The sequence below is a fragment of the Pteropus medius genome, unplaced genomic scaffold (genome assembly GCF_902729225.1).
Source record: "Pteropus medius unplaced genomic scaffold, Ma_sr-lr_union100, whole genome shotgun sequence".
Lineage (NCBI taxonomy): Eukaryota > Metazoa > Chordata > Mammalia > Chiroptera > Pteropodidae > Pteropus > Pteropus medius.
This window is the reverse complement of record NW_024342467.1, coordinates 16,910,800-16,935,474: the sequence shown is the minus strand read 5'-3', so window position 1 is coordinate 16,935,474 and position 24,675 is coordinate 16,910,800. Positions and strand designations below refer to the sequence as shown.

The window sequence follows — 24,675 nt, the reverse complement described above, 5'->3', positions numbered from 1 at the left end:
GCTCTGAGGGGCTGCAGACAGGGCCCTGCTTCTTCGAGTGCTATGGTCCTTCCTTCTGCTTCCCTGTCCAGGCAGGATTGGTACCCAAGAGTTAGGGTCACCAAGGGGCTTCTGGGCAAGGGCTACATTCCCCCCTTAGATCTAGGGCTCTTGGGGGTGCAATCTCCCCCATGGACCTTCTTCCTCCCTCCCTAAAAGGAAAACAGACACTCAGAGTTGGGCCCAAGAGCAGAGTGGGCTCTAAAATCATGTGTTCTCTCACTGCCTTCAGCTAAGATGTGGCTGGTGGGTCCACCTACGGTGGAGTCAGGGTCAGTCAGTGCCCAGGGCTGGGAGTGCAGTCTGAGCCCTGCACTGGATGGTTTGTCGGGGGCAGTTAACGTGGAGCCACCGAGAACCTGTCTGTAGGGAGCTCCTCTGGGCTCTGGCCCTCCTGACTCGTAGGCATGTACTCACCCTGTGTTATCGAAGTAGAGCCTCAGCATGGCCCACACAAACACACACACTGTTGGGGTCCCTGGAAGAGCAGGAAAAGGAGCTCCATGATAATAGGAAAACCAGCAGGTCCAATGTCCCCCTCAGACGTGGGGCTCCCAGCGGCCATCACCCCCTCAGACCTGGGGCTCTCGCCCATGAGGCATATCTCCCTCTCAGACCTAGAGTTCTGAGGATCCTAACTGTCCCTCACACCCAGGCTTCCTAGGGGTCCATGTCTCCCCTTCATTGTGGGCTATCTCAGCTCTCAGAAAGACCCCTAAGCATATACTCTCTCAGACAGTGGGCTTCCCATGGGCAAGAAGAGCGAGAAAGAGCCCAAAAACCAGGAGCGTGCCATCAGCAGGGGCAGGAAAGTACCTCTGTCCTCTGACTTGACACTCCTTGACAGCAGCACCAAGGATATACCTGGCCATGAGGCCTGAGCCTGTCCAGGCTGCAGCCAGTGACCTACCCCAGCCAATAATGATGTACCAGTAGAAGTATCTCCTCTCAGGGAAGAAGGTCTCCACCAGCAGGGTGAAGAGGTACAGGCCCTCGATGAACAGCCAGAAGTAGTTGGACACGACGCAGTAGTGGAAGAAAACCATTGTGGCCTTGCATTCCACCTGCGGACAGAGCCCGGAGGGTGAGGGAGACGTGAGCCCCCACGCCCCGCCCCACTGAACCCTGCAAATCCAGCCCCGCAGGACCAGGGGAGCCCTTCGGCACGGCATGCTCGGGCTCATATGCCCTATGGGTCTGAATTGCATGACCTTCCTGGATTCTGAGAGTTTAACATTGTAGCAGCCTAAGATTCTGAGCCCAGGCTGCCCACGAAGGCCACAATGCCCACATCAGAGAAGGACGGGGTTGGGGGCTGAGCACAGAGCCCCCTCTCCTCCCTAAGCTCATGCTCCCTCATCGTCTTGCCCTTCCCCTGGCCCCCACAGGCGAGGTGACTAGGGAGGCCCCTTAGGAAAATAAGGGTTTTGGACACCACATCGGTGAAGAGATAGTCCTGGTCCCCAAAAATCTCAAGAGACCCCTTCTAACTGTGCCCTCCCGGGTGCTCTGCATTGTTCTCTCCATCCGGCGCCATCGTGGCCTCCCTCCTCTGCTTACCTCCACAGGTCTGAGAACGGGGGAGGTGGTCGGGAAGTAATGCCAGCCAATCGGCCCCTCAGCCCTATCGTGGGTGGGTCGGGTGACCAGGGGCCAGGCAAGCCCTCTTTCTGAGCCTACGTTCCTCCTCAGCCAAGTAGGACTTGGCCTTTCCACCTGACCTTCTTTGACTGCTCTGCCAAGGGCACGCACATGCCAAGGGACAGGAAGTGATGCCATACAGGGAAATCACTGGCTCCTGATAATCTCATGGTCACTCCTAGATTTCCGTGTTCACTGGGGACAATGCCTTAACCTGCAGGGAAACACCCAGATGGCGGGGTGTCCTGGGCTGGGGGGTAAGTCCTGGCAGGGCAGGGGCCCTTCCACGTGGGGCTCAGCTCCCTCACGGTGGAGATGAAGCAGTGGTTGCTGCTCTGCTCCGCGTAGAGGATCCAGTCTTTGATGAAGACGGCGATGGCTCTCAGCATGAACGACGCAAACAGGTTCATGTGGATGAAGTTTCGGGTGCAATGCAGCTTCCTACGCCAGCGGGCCGGCGGAGGAAAAGGCTTTGAAACAGTGAACCCATCGCATTCTAACCCCCATTTGGATGTGCTCTGGGCCAGCGGCAGGGCTCTGTCTCAGTGGGGTCTCCCACACAGATCACCCCCTTCCTCCCGCCTCTGTTTCAAGCCCTTGTCGCCTTGCCCCATTACGCCTCCAGACCAGACTTCTCCCTCCTGTGACCTCTCTACCTAGACCAGGAAAATACAAGGGAGGCACGTAGGCCTCCTGCTGGGTGGCCCTGGACAAGGCAGTTGCCCTCTCTGCGGTCAAGTTTCCCAACTGTTATCCTAGGGGTAGGGAAAATGCCTCCAGGAAGCTCCAGGACCGACACCCAGGGGACGGAGCAAAGGGTCTGAGCTGGGGTGGCTGCGCCCACTGGAGCACTGCTGGGGAGCTCACCGGAAGCGACACAAGATGACCATGGCCGTGGTGAGGGTGACGAGGGACGTGCTGTAGCCAACTGTGTACAGGGACTTCACCGACAGGTAGTAATAATCCTGGAGCAGGACAAGGGACGTGCAGGGCTCCACGTGGGCCCGACCCCAGCCTCTGGCCCCCCGCGGAACTGCACCCAGTCTCCCAGGCCAGGGCCTGCCCGCCCCTGGGCCCTCTGCCCAGCTCCTCCCGCCTTTCCTCCCCTCTGGCTGACCTCACTTCCGCCACTCCCTTCCTCAGTGCCTCCACCATGAGGCCTCCCCAATGCCTTATCCCCTGCTGAGCTGCTTCCTCCTCTCTGCACAGGTGTCCCCACTCTGCAGATGCTCAACAAAGGCTTGCTGAATGCAGAGGCACTGACCAATCCTAATAGGCACCAGCCTCAGCCTGGGGAAGGGTCCAGGAGGAGCCCTGCTGGGCCCAGCATCAACCCTCCAGTCACTGGGCCACAGAAAGGCTGGGTGTCCTGGGTAGCCAGGGAGTAACCAGGGAGGTGGAGGACACGTGGTGGGGGCTGGAGGAGCTCAGGCAGCAAACCAGCTACTTCTCAGCCCAGAATGAATGAATAAGTCTTCCCCTCCCAGCATCTGGCTTGGGGACACAGCGAATGCCTACGAATGCTGCCTAAGGACCTGAGCTTCCTGCAGTCCCATGGGCAGTCAAGGCCCCTGGTGGGAATACCCTTGCATGCACCTCCTCGGCCCCACCTCCACCGCCTCCCGGTGGGAGGTAGACTCTCACCTGGTCCCCGGTCTCAGATTCATAGTCATCAAACCCACAAGCATCGAAATAATGAGGGAATGGCTCGGACCAGCCGTCCTCCGTGCAGTTCCGGCTCACCACCCTCATGTCTGCAGAGAAGGACACCTCGGTGAGGCACGAGACTCATCTCAGAGGGCCCTGAGAATCTTATTCAAAAGTTATTTCTTAAGTGGAAGCAATAACTTCCTGGAAACCCATACGCCCATCCGGGAAACTTGGTGACACGAGGCTTATGAAATCCTTCCTCCTCTGTCTGAGGGAAAACAGTGATTGCTGATGACCTCAAGCTCAAGTTCTACGAAGGACCTAGGGGTGGGGTGGGTACGAGGCCCAAGCTTATCTTTGAAGAAGGGGTGAGGGGTCTGAGCCAGCCTGAATCCAGCCCCTGTCCCCTCCCCTTCCCATTTCTGGAACTGGCAAATGCTCCCCAGCCAGCAAAAGGCCGGAGCCCCTCCCCCAGGCCCTGGGTCAGCATTTATCAAATGTCAATGAGCAGGAAGAACGATCTGGGATCAAAAATGCAGATTTCAGGCCCAACCTCCTCACCACCCCAGCACCCCCGACCCAGGGACTGTGGTCTAGGGATCGATTCAGGTGACTGTGGGGCAGGAGTTTCTGTCGCATCCTGAGAAACTCAACCCAGGTGACACTTCCCCTGGGAGCTCTGGGTCCTCTAGCAGCTGCCACATCTCGCACCAAGGAGACACGTGGCTTCATTAACAAGAACCAGACCTCCATTAACCCAGGACCAGATCTTATTAAGACATATATTTATGTGTTTTAAAAAAAGAACTTCTGCCTTTCCAGATCTAGAGGTCTGTTTCCTGTCACTAATGTATTTTTTTCTTTTGATTGACTTTAAAGACTATTTTGTGGGACACTGGATGTGGCAGGAGTCATTTACTGGTGGCTTTCACCCATCCCGGGGCTGTTTCAGCCTTGGATGATTGTTCATTTCATCTTCCCCTCTCCTAATCATCTGTAAGGGTGACCCACAATGTCCAGGGCAGGGAGAAGGCGAGCAGCCCCCTCTGCCTCCAGCCTAGTCCCTAGAGTGGCCCCAGACTGACCACTATTCCCAGACTGGCCTCCTGGGAGTTCACCTGGTATGTCAGAACACAAGGGATGGTTCTTCCTTTCACAGGATTCAGGGACCAGGAAATTGTGTACAAGAAGAGACATTAACAGTAAAGGGGCTCTGGCACTCATGCTGCTGCAAGAATCACCCCTGCGTGGCCAAGGCCACCTCTGGAGAGCTTGGGAAGGAGGCGAGGGCAGAGCAGAGGCCAAGACATGCAATGCTCCCCAACCCCCACCTCCACTTTTCCAAACTCATGCCCTTGCCGGTTGAGTCGGAAGATCTAAGGCCAGCTCTGCCCAGAGTAGGGAGACTGATCTCCAAAGCTCCTGGGATTCTGAGTCCTATGACGCAGGACAAGAAGGAAGCCTGGCAGCCCCAGGCAGAGAAGCAGTCACTTCCGCCTCACAGTCTGATGCCAAACTGTTCTTTCTTCCAGCAAATTCGTCCCAGGCCCCCAAGGCAACCTTCTTCCGAGCCCCCGTGAACACTTCTTTTAGAGTCCTCACATCCTAAGGGACCATGGCCTTTGTCCCCTCCCTTCCCTTCCTGAGCCTCCTCCCCTCTCCGCTTTGCCCACCTCAGGGTGCCAGGAGAAGAAAGGCACATGGCTTTGAAAACCAATTTTTGGAAAAATGTCCTGGAGGTAGGAGCCGCTTCCTTTCTCTCATTCTGCTTCTTTCTCCTTTTCTGATTATGACGCAGTGTGGGCCCTGAAAAGTGTACGCCTTTTTGTTCAGTACTTGTCTATACATTTGCCACTCCAGTGCTCAGAGAGGAAGAGGGACAGCTCTGCAGACTGTCACCCGCCAGCGAGTGCATCTACTTCGCTGGGCTTCTTCGCCCCAGCAACTCCGTGGGAGCAAGGATCTCGGGAGAGCGGTTCTCAAAGTAGGCACCCGCTCCAGACCAGCCCGTCGGGGTCACCTGGGACACTGGCTACTAATGTGCATCCTCAGACCCCACCAGGCCTATTCAATTGGAGGTCCTGAGCGCGGGGCCCAGGAGTCTGAGTTTTAGCAAGCCCATATGCTGATCGTGTGAGAACCACCATTCCGTATGTGGGAGTCCAAAACGACCAGGGGCAACCTAATATTTGAAGTCCACGATGTATTTGGAGTTCACGACGGGATTTCGCGAGATCTCTGCTCCCCTGAAACTGTACGCACAGTGTTCTGTCTGAGAACTTGAGTGCAAGTTCCCATGGAGAAAATAGCAGCTTTATCAGAGGAGGAAAGCGACTGACCAAAGGTTGCACAGCCACAGAGAGGCCTGGAAGAAGGGTCCCCACGCTCACATGTCAGCAGATGCCCTCCCTCCAGCCAGCCCACAGTTGACCCCGGCTTATCTCCTTACCTGAGAGGTCTAAGGAGTTACTGTCCACGAAACCAGGCTCCCCTGCAAAACACAGACATGCGCAGGAGTCAGAAAGCCCAGCCATCAGCTTGCCAGGGTTGTCCACTGCTGACTGTCCATGATGGAAAGCCCGGGCTGCCCCTGATCTGGGGGACCAGGGGTGGGATCTCGGCCAAGAGGCAGTCTCGCATACCTTTCTGACACACTGCACATTCTAATGTCAATCTCATTTGCTTTGTTATTTCTGAGATACTCGTGATGGCTGATGACTCAGTTCTCCCCCCGGCCCACAGGAAGTGGAAATGGGGCATTGTCAGGGTGACGGGAGGGCCTCTGGAGTGGGAGAGGAATGAAAAAGGACGACTGGGCCTTTGCAGGTAAAGGGCAAGGAAGAGCAACGCGAGCCCTGGGCACAGGTGCTCACCCCCCCACCTCAGCCCCCCGGCCGCTCTCCTCAAAGGGGTCCCAGAAATTCCAAAGACGTCATCCTCAGACATTTCTCTCTTTCCCTCTTGACTCACTATTCCCACCTCCGCCCATGCCAACTCTCCTACGAGCAATGAACCCCCATTTCCTCTCTACTTCTCCAAATCCTGTTTCCAAGCTCCAGCTGGCATGCTGCCTCCTCCAGGAAGCCTTCCTTGGCCTTTACGTGATTCTGCCTGCATGTTACATCACTAGGTCTCTTTTGTTCTCCTGCTTGCCGTACATTCCAACTCAGAGGCCACTTGGGGACATCTGTGTCTGTGTCTGGGCTCACTCACACACACACACACACGCACACGCACACACGCACATTCAGGCCCACGTATGCATGTGGGGGCTTCTTCTCTAACCCCTCCACGTGTTAGTCTCATCTTCCCATATAAGCCCATGGGCATCCTGAGGCCAAGAGCTGTGTCTTCCATCTTCCTGGATCCCTCTAGGATGGCCGAGGGGGAAGGAGGGAAGAACCTGGACCCTGATGAGCCTCTCACTCCACCCCACCCAGTCCCAGCAGTCAGAGCTGGGCTCCTGCTGGACAGACAGATGGACAAACGATAGGCAGTCTGTCCTCTCCAGGGTTCCTCTTACCATTGGTTTCTGTCTCCCAGGCTGAAACCGAGAAAGAGAGAGCACATTAGTGAGAAGGAGGCTGAAGTGGGGTCTGCTCTCACTGGGCCCTCCCGATTACTGACCCCTCTCCAACGCCCAAACTCTGCAGAGGCTCTGCTGGGGGCCCAGAGCCAATAAGGACTACCTACGAGCTGGGGACCGGCCAGACACCGGAGACTTCTATCTCTCCTCCAGAACGGGACACAGTAAAAGAGAAATGAGTATGGGATTTCGGAGGAGAGAGAACAGGGCAGCTCCATAACCTGCAGAGTAGCAACTACTGCAGTAGTGGACGCCAGATCCAGCCCTGGGAACCAAGAGGGGCAACGAGCAACGCCATTCTCAACTTTCTAAGTCTCAGGAATCCATCTTTGTGAATAGAGATGCTAAAAAGTCCCACCTTAACGAACCATTAAGAAACAGGGCTAAATAACACATTCACTGTGCAATTGCCGGAGGGAAGGGTAGAGTCTGAAGGGAAGTTTACCCCAAGAAAATCTCATTTTACTGCGGATTCATTTTGCCTTTTCTTTTTTATTGTTGAAAAGAAGCAGTCTTACCAGGGTACCTGACCCAAAGTAGATTTTGAATAAACTTTAAATAAACAATGAATAAAAGGAGCACCTGAATGGAGGTGGTGACTAACTCGGTTTCTATAGAAATGAGTTAGGGATTGGGCTGAATCGCAGGGCTGCCACGTCCTGCGATTCAGCCCAATCCCTAAGTCATTCCTCCCAATCAAGTTAGTCACCGCGCCCCCACTCACTGTACCTCGTCCCCGTTAGCACTTCCCTCGTACGTCTCCTCTTTCGAAATTCACTTCCTGTCCTGTTCAGGACAGGAAGTGGTCGCATCCAGTCCCCTAGCTGTCCCGATGAGGGGAAGTGCAGGGAGGTGAGTCCACTGCATTGTAGCTAAAGCCTGCCTTCCCCGGTCTTGGAACTGGGAGCCCATGGCAGGAGCTTGGCACCCCAACACACTGTCACTGCTGTCACTGGTGTGAAAAAGAATTTGCCTCTATCTCTCACAGACAGGACAGGGGCGCGGCAAGCAGGACTTCAGAGTGGAGTGAAGCTTGGACACTCTCTACTAGAAGGACCCTGGCCGAAGCCTTAGGCAGGTGAAGGAGGAAGCTGAGGCCTAGGTTGCAAGGCACCTGGGCATGGCCACACATGTGACTCAGACCCCTCCTCAAACCAAGGCCCCAACCCAGGGCCAGTGGGTGGTTCCCAGTAAGCCACCTGGCTGGAGCCCAGACCTGCCATCTCTCCCCGCCCAGCTCCGACTCGGCACCCTCAGCTTGCTGAACTGCTTCCCTTAACACCCATAGGGCTGGGGTGGAGAGTCGGGGTCTGGTTCTAGGCTCTTCCCTGGGTCGGTGTGATGTGGTCAGACACCAGCCTTCTTTGGGCATCACGAGGCCTCAGCTGAAGGCGGGAAGAGCCCTGGAGAGCCCACCAGAGTCACACCCAAGGGAGAGATGCAGTCTCAGACTCCTTCCCATAGAGATGTGGTCATCAAGGCCTAGTGTCCGTGGGCAGAGCACTGCCCTCTCCCCTGCCCCATATCCCTATGTCCTGAGCCACAAAGCTCAGCCACTGCCCACCCCAAGGACTCCCACATCGGTCCGGGGCCCCTCGACACCTCCACGGCACTTCAGTAGCTCCTCCCCCACCATGCACACCAAGCACAGACACGCCCACGCTGAGCTCTGCACAACTGTACCCGCTTAGCCTCCCTTCACACGCCGGCCACCCAATCCGGCATCTGTAAGTCACACTGCTCCTGTGTGTCCACTGTCCTCTCACTGGCAGTCCAGAAGCCGCCGGGGGGGCAGGACCCCCAGCAACTCCTCTCCTGAGCCCTCCCTGAGGGCAGCGAGGACCAAGAACACGCTTTGCTCCAGGCACACAGTGTGCACTGATGCACTGTGAGCCTCTGGGGCCCTGCGCCTATACCGAACTAAGCAGGTGTGCGAGTGTGGACGTGAACCAGCGTCTTGTGTCCAGCTGCCTGAGGGTGACTCCTTGTGCGTCCATGCCTGTGTGTCTCTCTGCACCCCTGGGCATCTCTATAGGAGTGACAATGATAACAACATCAGCTAACAGTTACTGCTGGACTTTAACACGCGCCCAGCTCTGCGCTGAACGATGCCCACGTGCATCTCTCAGTTCTCCAGCCACCACGCCACGTTCCCATTTGACAGACTAGGGAACAGGGGACAGAGGGGCGAATGCCTTGCTCCAGGTCCCCAGCTGGGTAAGTGATCGAGGCCACGTCTGAGAGCCCAGCCCTGTCTCACCCACGATGACGTATCTCCACGTGGACCTGGGAGCCATGTCTGAGGGCAAGCTCCATATCCCTGTGTGCATGAGCTCAGTGGTTTCATGCCCCTCCAGCTCTTGAGCTCTGGAGCAGGGACTATCTGCCTACAGGGCACCCTGTGTCCTTGGTACTTGTCCCAGGAAAGGCTGGGGCTGCATTGAGTGTGGCCTGCACAGGCCCTGGGGGGAAACTCACCTTGGTCTGGATTGAGGATCTGGAAGAGTTCGGGGCAGCTGACCAGGACCATCTCGCCCACGTGGGCGGGCTTCCAGCACGTGATGTTGTCCCACATCCCGGGGCAGCCTGTGCGAGAGAGAGCACGGTGAGCAGTGAACACCTCTCAGTGGGCTCATCACCTCAATGCCTCAACATGGTCCCTCTGGCCCAGTCTTTGCTTTTCACTCCGGCACTGTGGGTGCGGGGGAGGCAATGGGATGGGAGTTCACCAGGAAACGGACACAAAGAGAGAAGAACATAGATGAGGAAGCCCTAAGGACCCCCTACTTACGGGGCAGACAGAGGAAGAACATGCAGCGATGTGATCATGACAGACAGGCAAAGGCAGAGAGGGTGGCGGGTCCAACAGCAGAGCAGTTTCTAGAAGGGTCCGCATCCTGCTGAGGAGTCTATAAACACCGGCTGTGGAGAGGGCTACTCTGCCACATAAGGGACAGCCAGCAGGTGACCAGCAGCGTCCCACTGCACGGGGCTGTGGTGAGGGTTAATGAGCTCACATGCGTCAAGCTCTCAGAAGAGCACGGGGCTCGCTCGGTGCCCGCTCCCTACTGTTATTATCAATAGTTTCGTAATTTCGGTTAGGTGTTCCCGGAAATCATTCCCCCGAGAGAGGCCTGGGCAGGGAGAGGAACCAGAGCCCCAAAAGGTGAGAAGAAAGGCCAGCGGAGGGCTCGCGGCCAGGTCAGGGGAAGCCTGAGCAGGCGCTGGGCAGGGAACGGGCCGGGGGCAGGCCTTGTGAGCTCACGGCCTCTCTGCTGGGTCCATGACTGACGGTCGGGTCCTGTTTGGACCAGAAGTGATCTGACTCTCAGAATTCAGACCTGGCTATTATGGAAGTCACACCCAGTCACAGTGGCCTACGACATTCTGCTCCCGAAACGACCGAGTCTGGGAGCCCAAAAGGCCGCAGGAATCTCTGAGCAAAGCAAACCAAGACGGCGAAGATGCTGCGGCCACACAGGGGGAGCGTGTCCCAGGTCTCACCGCGACAGCAGGACTCCAGCTGGCACATGGCTGCCTATGACATCACGTCCTTGAAAGGGCCCCAGCCGCATGCCTCTGGCTGGCTGCCAGGGCCTGTGCCGACCGTGGAGCGGCCGTGGATCCTGGCTGTGTCTGGCCCCCGTCCCGGGAGCCCAGTTAACAGACATTCCCTTAACATGGAACGTCAGGCTCTGGCACGGCCAGCTGCCACTGCCAGCTGATGTTCCTGAGGTCCCAGGGCTCTTTAGGTGGAGGTGAGCGGTCACGAGGGCCAAGGGTGGGGTGGCACCAGGGGACGGGGAAGGGGCTCCTGGGTGGGAGGTCAGAGGCGTGGGGCAGGGCGGGGATTCATTCTCCTCACAAGTATCTTCGGAGCCCCCAGCATGTGCCAGGGCCCGCCAGGCCAGGCCCAGCGACACAGTGGTGCAGAAAACACACGTGAGAAGTTTGTGTTTCGGGCAGAGGGAGGGAAGGGCCCGGATGTCCCTTCAGCCATGCATGGCAACCGCAAGACTTGAGATGTGTCTGCTCTGGCAAGTCTCTACACCCTCCTCCCTGACTCAGTTTCCCTGTGTGCACACCGAGGGCTGAGTGTCCCTGAGGGTGCTCCCAACTCTGAGTGACCAGAGTCCAAAACAGAAACGGATGCACTCAGGACCCACGGCCGCCCAGAGGATGGCCAGGGAAGCTGCGGCTGCCTCCGCTGGCCGACTGCCAGGACAAACATCTCCCAAGGTGCCCACCACCCCACCCAGTGTGCTGCCACATTCTCAAAGCCCTCCTGGTGCCTCCCGAGATTCCCAGCCTAGGTCCCCTCCCCAGACCAGAACCCGTAACTCCAGGACCCGATCTCTGCGTCTGAGTTTCTATCACTGCGACAGTGGGATGGGATGGGAATTACGTCCTGGGTTCCTGACGCAGAGATTCTCAAACTGCTGGCATTTCCTGAGCGATGGGCTGAGAGGGGCATCTGTGGCCATGCATAAGCCCCTTTCAGCCACACCTCACCTAGGCTAATCAAGTGACTTTTCGAGGATGGGAGTGGGTCCCCAGAGGAACCAACCATGTGATTCGAGGGGTGGAATTTACAGTCCCATCTCTTAACCTCCAGGGAGAGGAGAGAGGCTAGAAATCGAGTTAATCACCGATGGCCAATGACTTAATCAATCATGTCTACATCATGGATCCCCTATGAAAACCCTAAATGTGGGGTTCAGAAGCTTCTGGGCTGGTGGAACACATCCACGTGCCGGGAGGTGATGCACCCCAACTCCACAGAGGCAGAAGCTCTCGCATGTGAGACCGTCCCAGGCCTCACCCCGTGAATATCCTCACCTGGCTGGTCATTCATATTATTTATAACTCTCTTTACAGTAAACAGTGAAGTGTATTTCCCTGTGTATTTTTCCTTGTGTTCTGTGAGCCCCTAGAGCAAATTACTGAACCAGAGGCGGTCATGGGAACCCCCAATCTGTAGCCACGTCAGACAGACGCGGGGGTAATCTGTGGACCCACAACTTGCAGTTGGCGTCTGAACTTGGGAAGGGGCAGTTTTAAGGGACAGAACCCTTAACCTGTGGGTTCTGTGCTAACTCCAGATAGTTTGTGTCAGAAGTGAATTAATTTGTAGGGACATCCAGTTGGTGTCTGCGGAAAATCGGAGAATTGCTTGGTGTGGAAAGCCCACACATCTGATGTCAGAAATATGAGCAGAGAACCAGTTTTCCTTCGGGGTACAATGTTCCCGACCCCGTCAGGAGCTCTCAGTCCTCTAGCCTGCATCACTGGCGTCACAGGGGACTCAGGCGGCCTCCTCAGACCTTCCTGGGGTGCTCCATTCATATTTCCTTCGCCGTTATTGCTTCCCGGCTTGACCCAGACGGAAAGAGATGCAGGCTCTATCTCCTCTCCCTGTCTTAGTGGAGCCTGTGCTGGTCTCGGGGACCAGCTATGTCTTCCCAGGGACCCTTTCCAGGGAGTTAAGAACAGGATTTGGGCTCCTGAGGGATCCTCGGGTTTTTCTCACTAAAGACAGCAACCCACCCTCCTTCCGCGCCCACAGAACATGTTCAGCTTCCCCATCCTCATCTGTTCTAGACTCCAGTCCCAACACAGCTTAGTTTTGTTGCGCCTGGAAGATTTCAAGATGCCTTTTTTTTTCTCCTCCTCCTCTTCCTTTTACCCTTTTTTTTATTCTTACTTTCCCCTCCCCCTTCCCTTTATTCACTCATTTATTCAAGAAATATTAAGAGCCTATTATGAGTCAGACGCTGCAGAGCAATACAAGAGTGAATAAAAAACAGCATCGCTCTCTGCTTGCACAGAGCTTACAGTCTGGCAGCCGAGCGAAAGATTTCGGATTTTTTGCTCAGTGCTAGGAGAAGCCCTTGGACAGTGTGTTGCTTTCCTGCTGCTGCTGTAACAAAGCAAACTTAATGGCGCAACCTCTTATCTTACCGTTCTGGAGGTCAGAAGTCTGAAATGGGTCTCGCTGGGCTAAAATCAAGGTATCTGCAGGGCCGCGTTTCTTCTGGAAACTCCAGGGAAGAAACCGTTTCTTTTCTTTTCCAGATTCAAGAGGCCAGACACATTCCTTGCCTTGCGTCCCCTTTCTCCATCTTCAAAGCCAGTAGCCTGGCATCCTCAAGTTTTTCCCCTTCCCTGACCCTCCTGCCTCCTTCTTTCACTTATAAGGACCCTCGTGACTATTCTGTATATACCTGAAAAATCTAGGATACTCTCTCCATCTTAAAGCCTTTAATTCCACCTGCCAAGTCCCTTTTGCCTTTAAGGGAGCACATTCACAGGTTTGGGGGATTAGGACACGGGCGTGTTTGGTAGCAATATTATCTTGCAGTCACATGATCGGGTTCAGCAATGTGGGAAGGTGACATTTCAGGAGCAGGAAAGCAAACGTCTGGATGTGTTTGTCAGGCTATGGCCGTGGTCTGGGAAGGACGGCAGACTCCACGTGGAGACGCGGCAGTCAAGATGCAAAGGAGTTCTGTGTAGGGGAGTCCAGAGGAAGGACTGACGAGGCTTGGGGACAGACTGGCTGGACATGGCCGGTGAGTGTGGCAGTGCTTCTCCCTCTTGCTGGGTTCTCACCAACGCTCAGTGGGTGGAAATGATGAACGAACTGGTCTCAAAGACATTCCCAGAAGCCTCCACGCCCTTCCTCTCTCTCTCTCCTCTCTGCGGCATGCTCAGAGGCCACATGTTGAGGGTGGCACAGATGAAAGGGACCTGGATCTCTGAGTGGCCATGTAGGGTCAGGCTCCACCTTCCATCTCTGCTGACCACACTGGCCTGAGACATGTGCGAACGTTAAATGGTACCGTGCTAAGTCTCTGAGACGTGAAGGCTTATTTGTTACTGCAGCACAGTCTAGGCTACCTGACTAATGCCGTGAAGCGGGGAGTGGTACCAAGGATGGCACCTGGGTTTCTGGCCTGAGTGTCTGGGTGGAGGAGCCGTTCACCACGGTGAGGAGGACTGAGATGAGTTAAGGAGCAAACGGTGGGGGGAATTAGGCAAGCTGGAACTCAAGAGTTTAGTCTGGGATATATTTAGCTTGAGATGGTGCAAAGAGCCAAGTGGAGCTAGATTTCAAACACGCAGTTAGGGGGAATTCCGGAGTCCAGAGGAGAAGTCAGAGCTGGGCAAAGAGAATGGGCAGCGGCCAGCACAGGGATGCCACGTAGGGCCATGGACTTGGATGCTATGTCTAGTCAAAAAGCATAGATTTAAGAAGAGAAGAGAAGAGAAGGGGGCCTGGCCCCAACAGAAGAAGAAATATCAACATCAGAAGAGGAGCTGGCAGAGAAGACCGAGGAGGGGTGGCCAGAAACGCAAGGAAGCCCGGGAAAGGTCAGTGACTCAGCCGCCAGGAACACATGGTTCAAAGGGCAGACGGTCAAGTGCATCAGACACTGTTGAGAGGCTGGAAAAGTTCCCCTCCGCTTCCTCCCCCTGCAGAGGAGGTCGGAAATGTCTGGGAGAACTCTCTGCTTGGACATCTCCAAAGCTTCCCTATTCATCTCTCATGGTCTACCCCAATTTACGCTAAGTCCTGTGCCCCCTGGCTCAGCCTGTCCCACTGAAAGCCTCTGTGGAACATGGTCACAGGAGTTCAGGCATCGGGGGGTTCCTGTTTGGGGAAGAGAATGCTGTGCCCACTCTCCGAGGCTGCTCCCACTAAGACAGCCAAGGACAGGCAGCACCTGGCAACAACAGGAGGGACAAGGACCACCGGGCAGGCTGGACAGGAGGGAGAAGGAAAGAGCCATTAGCCTCGACTGGAACAAAATAGGGACCTAATCTCAGGTTGTCATGGAGATGATTTTGTCCAGTTCCACACAGTGTTCAAAATCCGTGAGACCAGGGACACTACAGGTACTCAGACAAAGGCATAGCTTCCCTTTGAGAAGCCGTGCAAGGATGCTTGGGTGTTGTCAGAACGGGCCCCTCATTTTAGTATACAAGTCAAGGGTAAAAAATGGTTCGATCTACTGAAATTCACTTTACAGCTAATGTTTCTGATCTGTGAAATGAGCAGATCTGCGAGGTCGATGTGCTGGGGGGCGGGGGGTGGCTACAGAGGCAGCCCTCCCCTCGGAGGTCAGTGGTCCTCCAGTGCGGACCCCAGACCAGGTACACACGCCACTGGGAACTTGCCAGAAACGCAGAAGCCCAGGGCCCATCCAGACCCAGAGAGTCAGAAACTCGGGGGCTGGGCCCAGGAGTCTGTGTTAATCGGACCTTCTGGGAGGGTCCGATCGATGCAGGCTCAGGTCAGAGGTGAGGAGGAGTGCCACAGAGCGAGGGTGAGGGTGCCTGCACACCCCACCCCTTCCCCACGCTGGGTGCTGCTTCAGTCTCGGAGCAGCTAGGAGGCACAGACCGGAAGCCGATCTTGCTCTAAGGATGCGGAGTGGAGCCCAGCCGTGGAGAGCCTCCCCTCTTCCGGGCCTCTTCGGTTTTGGAGTGGGTGGGGCTGGACGAGGCACTGTACACCCTGGACAGGCCCCAGAGGCTGGGTCAAGCCTGCTTCCTCCTGCTCCCGCCAAGGCCACTGCAGGCCTCCCTCTCCCATCTTCTCCAGAGTCTGGGGGAACCCCAAAGAGAACCACACCCGACCAGCCCTGCTTAAATGCAGGGAAGGCCTCCAGGCTGACGGAAGCCTGCAGCCCTGCAAAGAGGAGGTGCTGGCCGGACTTGTCCTGGGAGGCAGGCTGAGCAGACAGAACAAAGCAGCCAGCTCAGCAGGCGGTGCCTGCGACCTGCGTGGGTTTGGGGACCTCAGGAGCGGAGGCTCAGGTTCCCACGCAGAGGAGTCCTTTTTCCTTCTGTCTGGCACCGGAGCCTGCAGCACAAAGGGCACCCCCGCCGGGGCGGCAGACCTGGGCCCTGTCCCAGAGCTGGCTCGGCCCTCTGTGTGATTTGGCCAGTGACTGCAGCCTCTCTGTGTGTCACATGACAGAGCTGGACTCAGTGTTGTCTCAAGTCCCATTTAGCATTCAGGGGTTTGGAATGAGGGACAAAACCACTAAATATTTCTCCTCAATGACGGTCTGAAGAAACATCTTTAAAACCTCCCAAGGATGCTGCAGACAAATCGACCTGGTCAGGAGGCCTGCTTCCACCCCCCATTACCTCATCCGTATTGCTTGCCCCCCTCACCCGCTCAGCTCCTGTGCCTCTGTCCCTTGGCTTCCACTCTGAAGGCCACTAAACACATTACCATGTGACGTTCTCAGGACCAGCGAGGGACAAGGGTTTGATGGGTGCAGGTGCCTTCCTTGGAGCCCGCCACTGTCCCTCCGACCACACACACAGTGCCGGGGGCACACCTCACCTCTGACAGCTCAGGAGTGTTGGGTTTAAAGGATCATGGGGAGATATACATTAAAAATATATAAAAGCAATGCTGGGAATTCAAACTCACAGTCACCAGCACAAATTTTCTTTTTTCGTTTGCAACTGTGCTTCAGGGACATTGGCTCACCTATGGTTGGTTAGCATTCTGTGCACAGTGCATGTGCCTGGGGACAGAGAAGGGGTACAGCAGGAGGGCTGGCCTCTCTCAAGTCACCCCAAGCACAGATTAATCATCCAACACACAGCTGTTGATTCTTTGCTACACTCTCTTTGACTCTGGGCCCCCTGCCTGGCTTACCTGCACCCCGTGGGCCACCCTCTGGCCTGAGATGGCATGAGCACCTCGGGGGAGGCTCTCCTCTGGACGAATCAGTGGTTCTCAAATTTGGACACGCTTTAGAATCATCCGGAGGCTTTTAACACATGCCTTCAACAAGCCCCCCGCCCCAGCGCTGATCATGCGGGTCTGGGACGGGCATCTTAAATGTTCCCCAGAGTTCTCGTGTGCCACACAGCACAGCGGCAGGGATCGCTGTCCATACTGCACGAACGGGTTTGCTCTGAACTCAAGGATGCTCCAGGACCAGGCCTAAGGCTTCCCTCAGGCCCTAGCAAACCCTCCCCTGGCAGCTGACAGCACAGTCAACATCTCCCCAGAACTTCAGCACCGGGAAGGTACTCGGAGGCCACCTGTTCTGAAGTCCCCTTGAGAAGGTGCTCCTCCAACCTCCGCGTGCCGGCAAAGCCCTTGCAAGACCACAGGCCTGAAGCGAGCGGAGCTGGACACTCCTTGCAGCCCGCCACTGTCCCCCCTCACCGCTTCGTCCTCTTCCAGCCCAGGGCTCCGCAAAGCGCTGTGCCATTCACCCCACCTCCCAGCTCTACCCCTCCCTCCTGGATGCTGCTTATTGCTCAACCCCAAATGCAGCTGAGACCTGACATGCAGGGGGCAGGAGACCCGGGTTCCAGGCCCACCTCGAGGCTCCACCTTCCCATCCCCTAGACAAGCTCCTTGGACCAGGTGTTTTTCTGGCCTCCAGCAACTGGGCGCCCATCTGGACCGCCTGCCTTGGTTTCCCCAGCTGGTGGGGCCTAGATTCCACTTGCAGCCTCAGTCAGGGCTGAGCCGGAGCTCATCTGGAGGCAAAGGCCAGCATGGCTGGGAGCGGCTCCATTACCAGTTAATGTTTGCCGACTGGCCGGGGAGCTCAGCCCGGAGGGACCGTTACACATAACTGGGCTGCAGATTAATCACGTATTTAAACAGATGGTGCTCAGAAAGAGCTCCCTGTAACCGGGGAGGAAAAGCGGATCCCTCTGATGTGGGCAGAGAGCCCCGCTCAGCCGCTCCGAGGCACAAGTGAGGCTGGCGAGGCCTCCAGTGAGGCCCCCACTCCTGAATCCCATCTCCCCACGTGCACCCTCTCCCTGGCCCCGCTGGGAGTCTGGGAGCCAAGGGCGCCTCCGGGTCCCACAGCGAGAGAGTTGGGAGAAGGGCTCTCAGCTGGAGGCCGTGCCACTCCCTTGGGACCTTTGGAAATGTCGTGAGACATTCTGGGTTGTCACGCGCATCTAACAAGAAGACTTGGGCTGCTGACTGTCCTGCGGGGTGAGGCCCACTCCGGCACAAGAAGCCAGCAGCCCTCTCCGTGCTGACAGCGGTCCCTGGAGAAGCACTGCAGCAGACAGGTTAGGACGGGGGTTCCCGCTGCCGCCTCGTTCTCTGGCTTCTGACAAGTGAGCAGACCAACGAGGTGGGAAAGGACCCCACACCTCCTGCCTTGGGTTGACCAGGTGCTCGCCAGCTCGCGCACCTGCAGCAGCTGTGTCCCTGGTGCCACAAGGCCTAGGCTGCCTGCTAAGGAGCTCTCTGGCAGCCACGGCCCAGCCCAAACACCAGAACCCGTGAGATCGAAGGCGGCCACCTCCATCCACCCAGAACAGCCCCTTCCAGAGAGAGCAGGCCGTCCCCAAAGAGGGCAACCCCAGCGCCACTGTCCAGGGCAGATGCAGAATGCCATGGCCCCAAAGGCTTTCTGAAGCATCCAGGGACTGGTACCCTCTGCCATTCTCTATGAGGTAGCTGGAGGTTGGGACAGCAGTTCTGAAGGCCGGCCTGGATATGCTAGAGACGCCTTATCCGCCCCGCCCGCCGCCCTGCTCACCTGGGGAGGAGTCATTCAAGCCCATCAGGTCGTTCGCCCTCTGGATCTTCTCCAGACACATGGCTTCCTCCTTCCTGAAGATGCAGTCAGAGTGCATGGCGGTGGTCTGCGGGGACACGTGGGTTGGATGTGGGAGAGAGCAGGGAGGTTCACGTACAAGCGCTGCTCCCTAGGCCCCAGGGGAAGTTGGGGGTGGGGTCAGGAGCAGGAAGCAGGTAGTGACAGAGACTTCAGGGCCAGCAGGGGCCCTCACCTCCACTTTGTCTTAGATACCACGTCTTCTCCACCAACGCAGTGTCAGCCTCTGGGAGGACCCACCCCCTGCCCGGGTCTCAGTTTCTATGTCTCGTCATAATAGCAGCAAACGCATCTCCAGCACTTTACTATGTGCGTGCATTATTGTTACGAATGTGTATATACCTGTATATATGTACGTATTTCAATAGTATTGCAAAGTACGTACTATTTTTACCATTTCTCACTTTACAGATGTGAGACTTAAGCACAGAGCTGTTAAGCAACTTGCTCAAAGTCACACAGCTTCGTAGATTGTACAGCCAGGATGCGACCCCAGGCAGTCTGGCTCTAGAGACCACAAGGCTACTACTGCACATTAGGGGAGCTGGCAGAGGGTGGGAGAGAGGAGGGGCAGAGGAGTTCAGTCTCTCTCTCCTCTGGGGGCTCCTGGAGGAGGTGCACCGCCAGGAGCTGTGGGCGAAGGCGCAGCGGCGGCATTCAGTGGGCCTACCTACCAGCCACTCTCGTTTACTCTCGCCTACTCGACAAAGGCAGAAACTGAGGCTCAGAGAAGGTAAGAAGCTCTCGCCCGAGCTCCCACAGCTCATTAGTGGATTCAAGCGCAGGACCCAGGGACTTCGAAGCCCACAAACTGCTATCGTGACAGTCATGTCTCAGTGCTGTCACTAACTCAAAGCTCCAGGTCAAGAATGGTTCCGTAAGGGATGTCAGCAATGGAGGCAGGCACCAGGCATCTGAGCGGCCAAGGGTGGTGTTCAGGGCTCCCGTCTAGCCCCGACTGCTCACAGATGTGCGGGCGGCTTCCAGGGACGGGCCTCTCTGTGGTCACACGGTGATGCGGGGCAGAGGCAGGACTCCCATCCAGGGCTCTGAAGACAGCTGTGTCCAGCGCCAGGCTGTATTCCCAGCCTGAGGGGCCGGGGCCAACCCGGGGAACCCACCCTACCCCATTGCTCTAGAAGAGACATGAGCGGAGAACAGGCTTCTGAGCTCGAATCTGGCAGAGACTTGGGGGCTAGGAATGGGATCAAAAGAGCCTCTGCAGCCCTGAACAGGGACCCTACATCCAGTTGAGCAGGTCGTGTACTGCACAACGCTAAAGATTGTCACGCACGTCCCCATCGCAATAGATTTGTGAACTGTGTAACAATTTCTGGTCAAATCAGCAGATGGTTTGGAGAAGGGGCATCTTTTCTAATTCAATGGTGCTAGATGGTCCAGTGAGGGTACTGGCTTGGCTGAGGGAACCCAAAAGACACCGGTTCTTTGGGGTGGGGGCTCAGGTGAGCCTGGGGCTCCAGCTGGTCATGAAGTGGAGGCTCCTGGGTCCTTACCATAGGCAGCAGGAGGAGAGCAGCCAGGGAGGCCCGCACGATGCTGGCCATGATGCTTCTCACCCAGAAGGAGGCTCAAGCCAGCACTTCCTGTCTCCGACTCGGAGCAGCCGCTGGTCAGCCCCAAGGTGTCTAGGGGCTAGAAAGAAAGGCAAGGCATGAATCCTGTGGGTAGTGTCAGAGTTGGGGCAGGGACAACCTGCCCTTCCTCCTGACTCCTCCCCTACCTGCAGCAAGGCTCTCAGCCTCCAAGGGGAACCCCCCCCAAGCCTTCATTCAGGCCATTCTTGATTCTCCTGTCCCACAAACATCTGCTAAGCACCCCCTCAGTGCTGGACACAGGGCATACGGCGGGGAGCGTGCCGGCTCAGGCCGCTGTCTACTGGCATGGCCCAGAGGGCTTTCTCCTCTGCGGTAGATGACTCACTCTGTCCCCAAATCACCCTCCACAGTGACAGAGTTTTAGCTGTCACATGTATGTCTGCCTGGAGAGGGCATTTCCCAGTCCCTCTTGCTCTCAGGTGAGGCCATGTGATGAAGTTCCCACGTATAGAATGAGGGTGACAGAAACATGTCACCCTCACCATTTGCCCGTAAAGCACTTCTGTGCCTTCGGCCTTCCCAGACGCCTGACCCGACCCAGCTTCGACGGTGCAGCCGGAAGAACACCTGAGAGGTGGGAAGCAACACTCCGAAAGAAACCAGAGTGATCAAGTGGAGCTGGGCCACTCCACCAGCTCCAGGCCGCTACGTGAGGAAGAACCACGCGGCCAACTTGCATGCTCACAGAGGGACGCCTTGTTCCCGCCGCCGAGCCTGGTGCCCGAACAAACACGGCCTCCCCTCACCCGGACTCAGCCCGCTTGGCCTCCAGGATAAAGCCTCTACCTCTGCCACATACGGAGTGACTGCTGAAGAGTGTCCTCGGGCTCAGAGCTGCAGGAGCTCCAAGAGGGGCAGTCCGTGAGGACTGGGGCCACTACGGGGGATGACGAGGTTCGGGGAGTCGAGTGAGGAGAACGTGGTAGCACATTCCCAGGGGAAGAATCTGGGCTGCTTCTAAAACCGATCGTTAACGAACATCTCCTTCACGCCCACGACTCCACATCTGGGTCTCTATCCTAGAGAAACGTTTGCACTTGTTCAAAAAGAAGCATATGTAAGGATATTCGCTGCAGCATCGTTTAAAATGGCAGCAACAGCAAAAAACGGGGCAACAAAGCACGCGTCAAGCAGGCACTGTTAACAGGCCCTGCGTAGCCGTTCAATGGAATACTACACAGTAATTTAAAATTTATTTTTATTACTATGAAGTTATTAAAAAGATTGAGTAGAACTGTGTCAGGGCCACCACTAACCCCCAGGTGCCTGTTCAGGAAGCCCAGGGGGGCTGCGGCCTGACCATTAGTCCTTACACACCCCCCACTAGTGAGCAGAGCTGCCGTCACCCTAGGGCCTTTGTGCCCTGGCTCTCTACCCACCCACGCATCCCTCCCTCTCTCTCTCCTTACCTCTCCAAGCTGCCCTCTCTAACTAAGCTCAACTGGGTGATAATTGAGCACCCAAAAAGGTGACAGAAAACCCGCCACAAGAAGGCTCTATGAAAGGAGCCCTATCTTCCCCACTGCTGCCCTGTCTGCTCAGGGCCCGCTCAGAGATGCTCTGAGATGTGCCCTGTGAAGTCCAGGAGGCCGTGCGGATGCTGGCCCCGCCTCTCCCCAGCAGCTCAGGAAGGACCGTGCAGGATGGGGAAGCACTGGCCCCAGCACCCCTAGGCACCCGAGGCACTGGCTGTGCAGCACACTCAAGTTTTAGTCTCTGCACAAATCCCCAGGGCCCTCCACACCCCCGGTGGTCACGGGCTGCCACTGGCATGACCCAGCACTGGTGGTCCCCAGGGGGCTCAGTCCCATCCACTCTCCCTGGGGAGCCCAAGGTCCTGTCTGACCTGCCTGGCCCACCCGTCAGATGCTAGAGGCCATGTCTCTCAGAGGGCTGAGAGAAGCCCCCACAAAGTAGAAGGCCTCTGAGATCTGGAGCTGACTCTCCCACGCTTGGGACAACATCGGGCTAAAGGCAGCTGAGATGTGTGAAGTCAGGAAGGCCTCCACCCAGTGCAGTGCTGGGGGCCTCCAGCACTCCCATCGGCCCCTCCGGCAAGGGTGCCGGCAGCCTCGGCCAGCAGCCTGGGCCCGCGTTCTGGTCCACAGTCCAGACCCTTTGTTTCCACGGGTCAGCTTTCTCGGCAGAGGAAGGTGACTCCTCGGACTGCCTCATGGCTAGCAGGGCCCAAACGAGAGCCAGAGGAGGGAAATGGCCTATGTCACCAAGTGGACACACAGTGCCCCTTCTTAAAGACCGTCTCATTTGTACTCCCAGCAAGGTGCCACCAGAAACATCAGCCAGCTGCTGTTTCCGGCTCTTGAGGGTCACCTCTGCCCCGGGGCACAGGGAAAGCTTCCAGGAGGAGGAGGAGGAACACTCGGATGAAATCAGAGCTCCCTGCTCTCAGCAACAGCAGTACGCCCTCCTTCAGAACGGGGGTCCCGCAAATGAAGACTCGCTGCCTCGTCCCCCTGCCCTGCTGGCCCAGCACTCAATGTTGGGGGCGCATGAGACCACTGAGGAGCACCTAAAATCACCCCTGCCCGACTGAGTTGGCTCTCTGGGGATGGTGCCTGGACATCGGTGTTGTTTAAAGCTCTCCAGGTAACTCTCGTGTAATGCGGGATCATAACCTTTATGAGAACCAGGAGAGCTGGCCGCGAGGGCTAGTGGCCTCCACGGCTGGGGCTGCAGTAGAGGTCAAGTGGGTGGCAGGGAGCAAGCTGAGAAAGAGTTTGTGTCTTGAGGGCTGATTTCTGATCCTCTGTCTGTCTGCCTGCCTGTCTCGCTCTCGCTCTCTCTCTCCCCCTCTCTCTCTCCTTCTCTCTCTCTCACACACACACACACACTCACTCTTTCCCTTTCTCTCTCCCCCCCTCCCTCTCTCTCTCTCCTGTCTCCTCTTCCCAGCATCACAGAAGCAGAGAACACAGAACAGAGAACAAAGACCTGTGCAGACGCAATCACACCGCAATGTAGATATTCAGATATGTTTATCGGATTGATACATATAAAAAATGCAGAGTTGCACACACTCACTGTGCAAAGGCACTCAGATATATAGGGACGATTAAATGTATCTGGATTCAGATGCAGGGGCAGGTACACACGCAGACATACACACATGCAAACGTGTGCGCATACGCACACACATGCGCACACACATGCTCACACGGGGAGGCCAGACTGGCAGAATGCTCACCCCTGTTCTCAGCTGCAGCTGCACTGGATCGGAAACACACTGGAGCAGCGGCCCCGGCCCAACCATCCCCCAGCTCTCTGCTTTGTCACCAGGCTGCTTAGGCAATGAGGTGAGCCAGGAGAGAGGTGTGGCCCCAGCTCAGGGGCCCAGGGTGGAGGGGTCCTGTCAACGTAAGCCTCCTCCGGAGCTAGACCCAGAGTTCTCGATGCTGCTTTGCCCTCTCTCTCTCTCTCTTTTTTTTTTTTTTGAGATATAATTGATATACAACATTATATTCGTTCCAAGCATACATGTAATGATTCAACATTTGTTCATATAGCAAAATGATCACCACAATAAGTCTGGTTAACATCCATCACCATATATAGCTACAATTTTTTTCTTGCGATGAGAACTTTTAAGATCCATTCTCTTTGCCAACTGTTGTCCCCACCTTTCAGCCACTACAGCTCGTCCCCTGCCCAACTGGACACAGACACCAGTGAGAGAGAACCTGGGAGCTCCCAGGCCCTGATCTTCCCACCCCCCGACCTCAGCTGGGGACCTCGGGGACCACTTCCTGCGTCCTCTCCAGGATGGTGAGCTCCTCAGCCCCTCCCGGCACCCTTGCTGGACAGCACTCAGAATTTAGTCTTAGGCCACCTGCTTCAAACTCGGTACCCTTCTGGGCCACATGCATGGCGTCTCTGCCTTCTGAGGTGTGTCCCCTGGGTCTGCCACCCAGAGCCCTGCTCCTCCTCCTCCTTGTCCTGGCTGCCTCCCTCCTGTGGACTCCCCCAAGCTGCCAGTGACCCTCTCATAGGACAGCGCCTGGCCCTGCAACCTGGGGTTAGACTCTCCCCTCCCTGAGGATGGACACTGGGCTCAAGTGGCTCAGGATAACACCCATATTCCAGGCGCTCTCTCTCTTGGATCCAGGCGCTGCTGGGGCAAATAGCTTTTGCAACTGCTCTGAGGACAATTAAACTCTATTTTCTACGTTTATGGTGGTGGACTTGGGACCATTTTGCTAGAGGTTTTAGCCTTAGGGCCTCAAGCAAGTCATTTAGCTCTTCTGTGCTTCAATTTGATTACCTGTAAAGTGGGAATTACAGTAATACCTATTCCATAGATGTTACTGTGAGGTAGTAACAAATTTATATAGGTAAACTATAGACTATATTACATAGCCTGGCTCCCAGGAAGGGCTATACACATGTAACTATTATGATTACCTTACCACTTGTGTTCAGGTGTTTGCACTGTCTTGCTGTCACCTCTACCCCCACAGGCCTGTGTCACATTCAGAATGGGAACAGCAGGCCAGCTGCA

General features: G+C 56.3%; 1 protein-coding gene across 11 annotated transcripts in view; it reads right to left on the bottom strand.

The window, feature by feature from the left end:
• The window catches only part of ADCYAP1R1 (ADCYAP receptor type I), a 52,049-nt gene that overhangs the window by 21,449 nt on the left and 5,925 nt on the right, over positions 1-24,675 (bottom strand). For 9 of the 11 annotated variants that reach the window (XM_039862664.1, XM_039862668.1, XM_039862666.1 and 6 more), the window contains exons 2-11: positions 20,058-20,196; positions 18,466-18,571; positions 9,395-9,502; positions 6,854-6,874; positions 5,780-5,821; positions 3,325-3,434; positions 2,548-2,645; positions 1,989-2,121; positions 950-1,103; positions 457-517 (exon numbers count right to left, since the gene is read on the bottom strand). In XM_039862664.1, coding sequence (XP_039718598.1) covers positions 457-517; positions 950-1,103; positions 1,989-2,121; positions 2,548-2,645; positions 3,325-3,434; positions 5,780-5,821; positions 6,854-6,874; positions 9,395-9,502; positions 18,466-18,571; positions 20,058-20,108 — 884 coding nt within the window. In that variant the 5' untranslated portion in view covers positions 20,109-20,196. The remainder of the gene's footprint in view (positions 1-456; positions 518-949; positions 1,104-1,988; positions 2,122-2,547; positions 2,646-3,324; positions 3,435-5,779; positions 5,822-6,853; positions 6,875-9,394; positions 9,503-18,465; positions 18,572-20,057; positions 20,197-24,675) is intronic. The other 2 variants (XM_039862667.1, XM_039862672.1) reach the window with 1 other exon arrangement.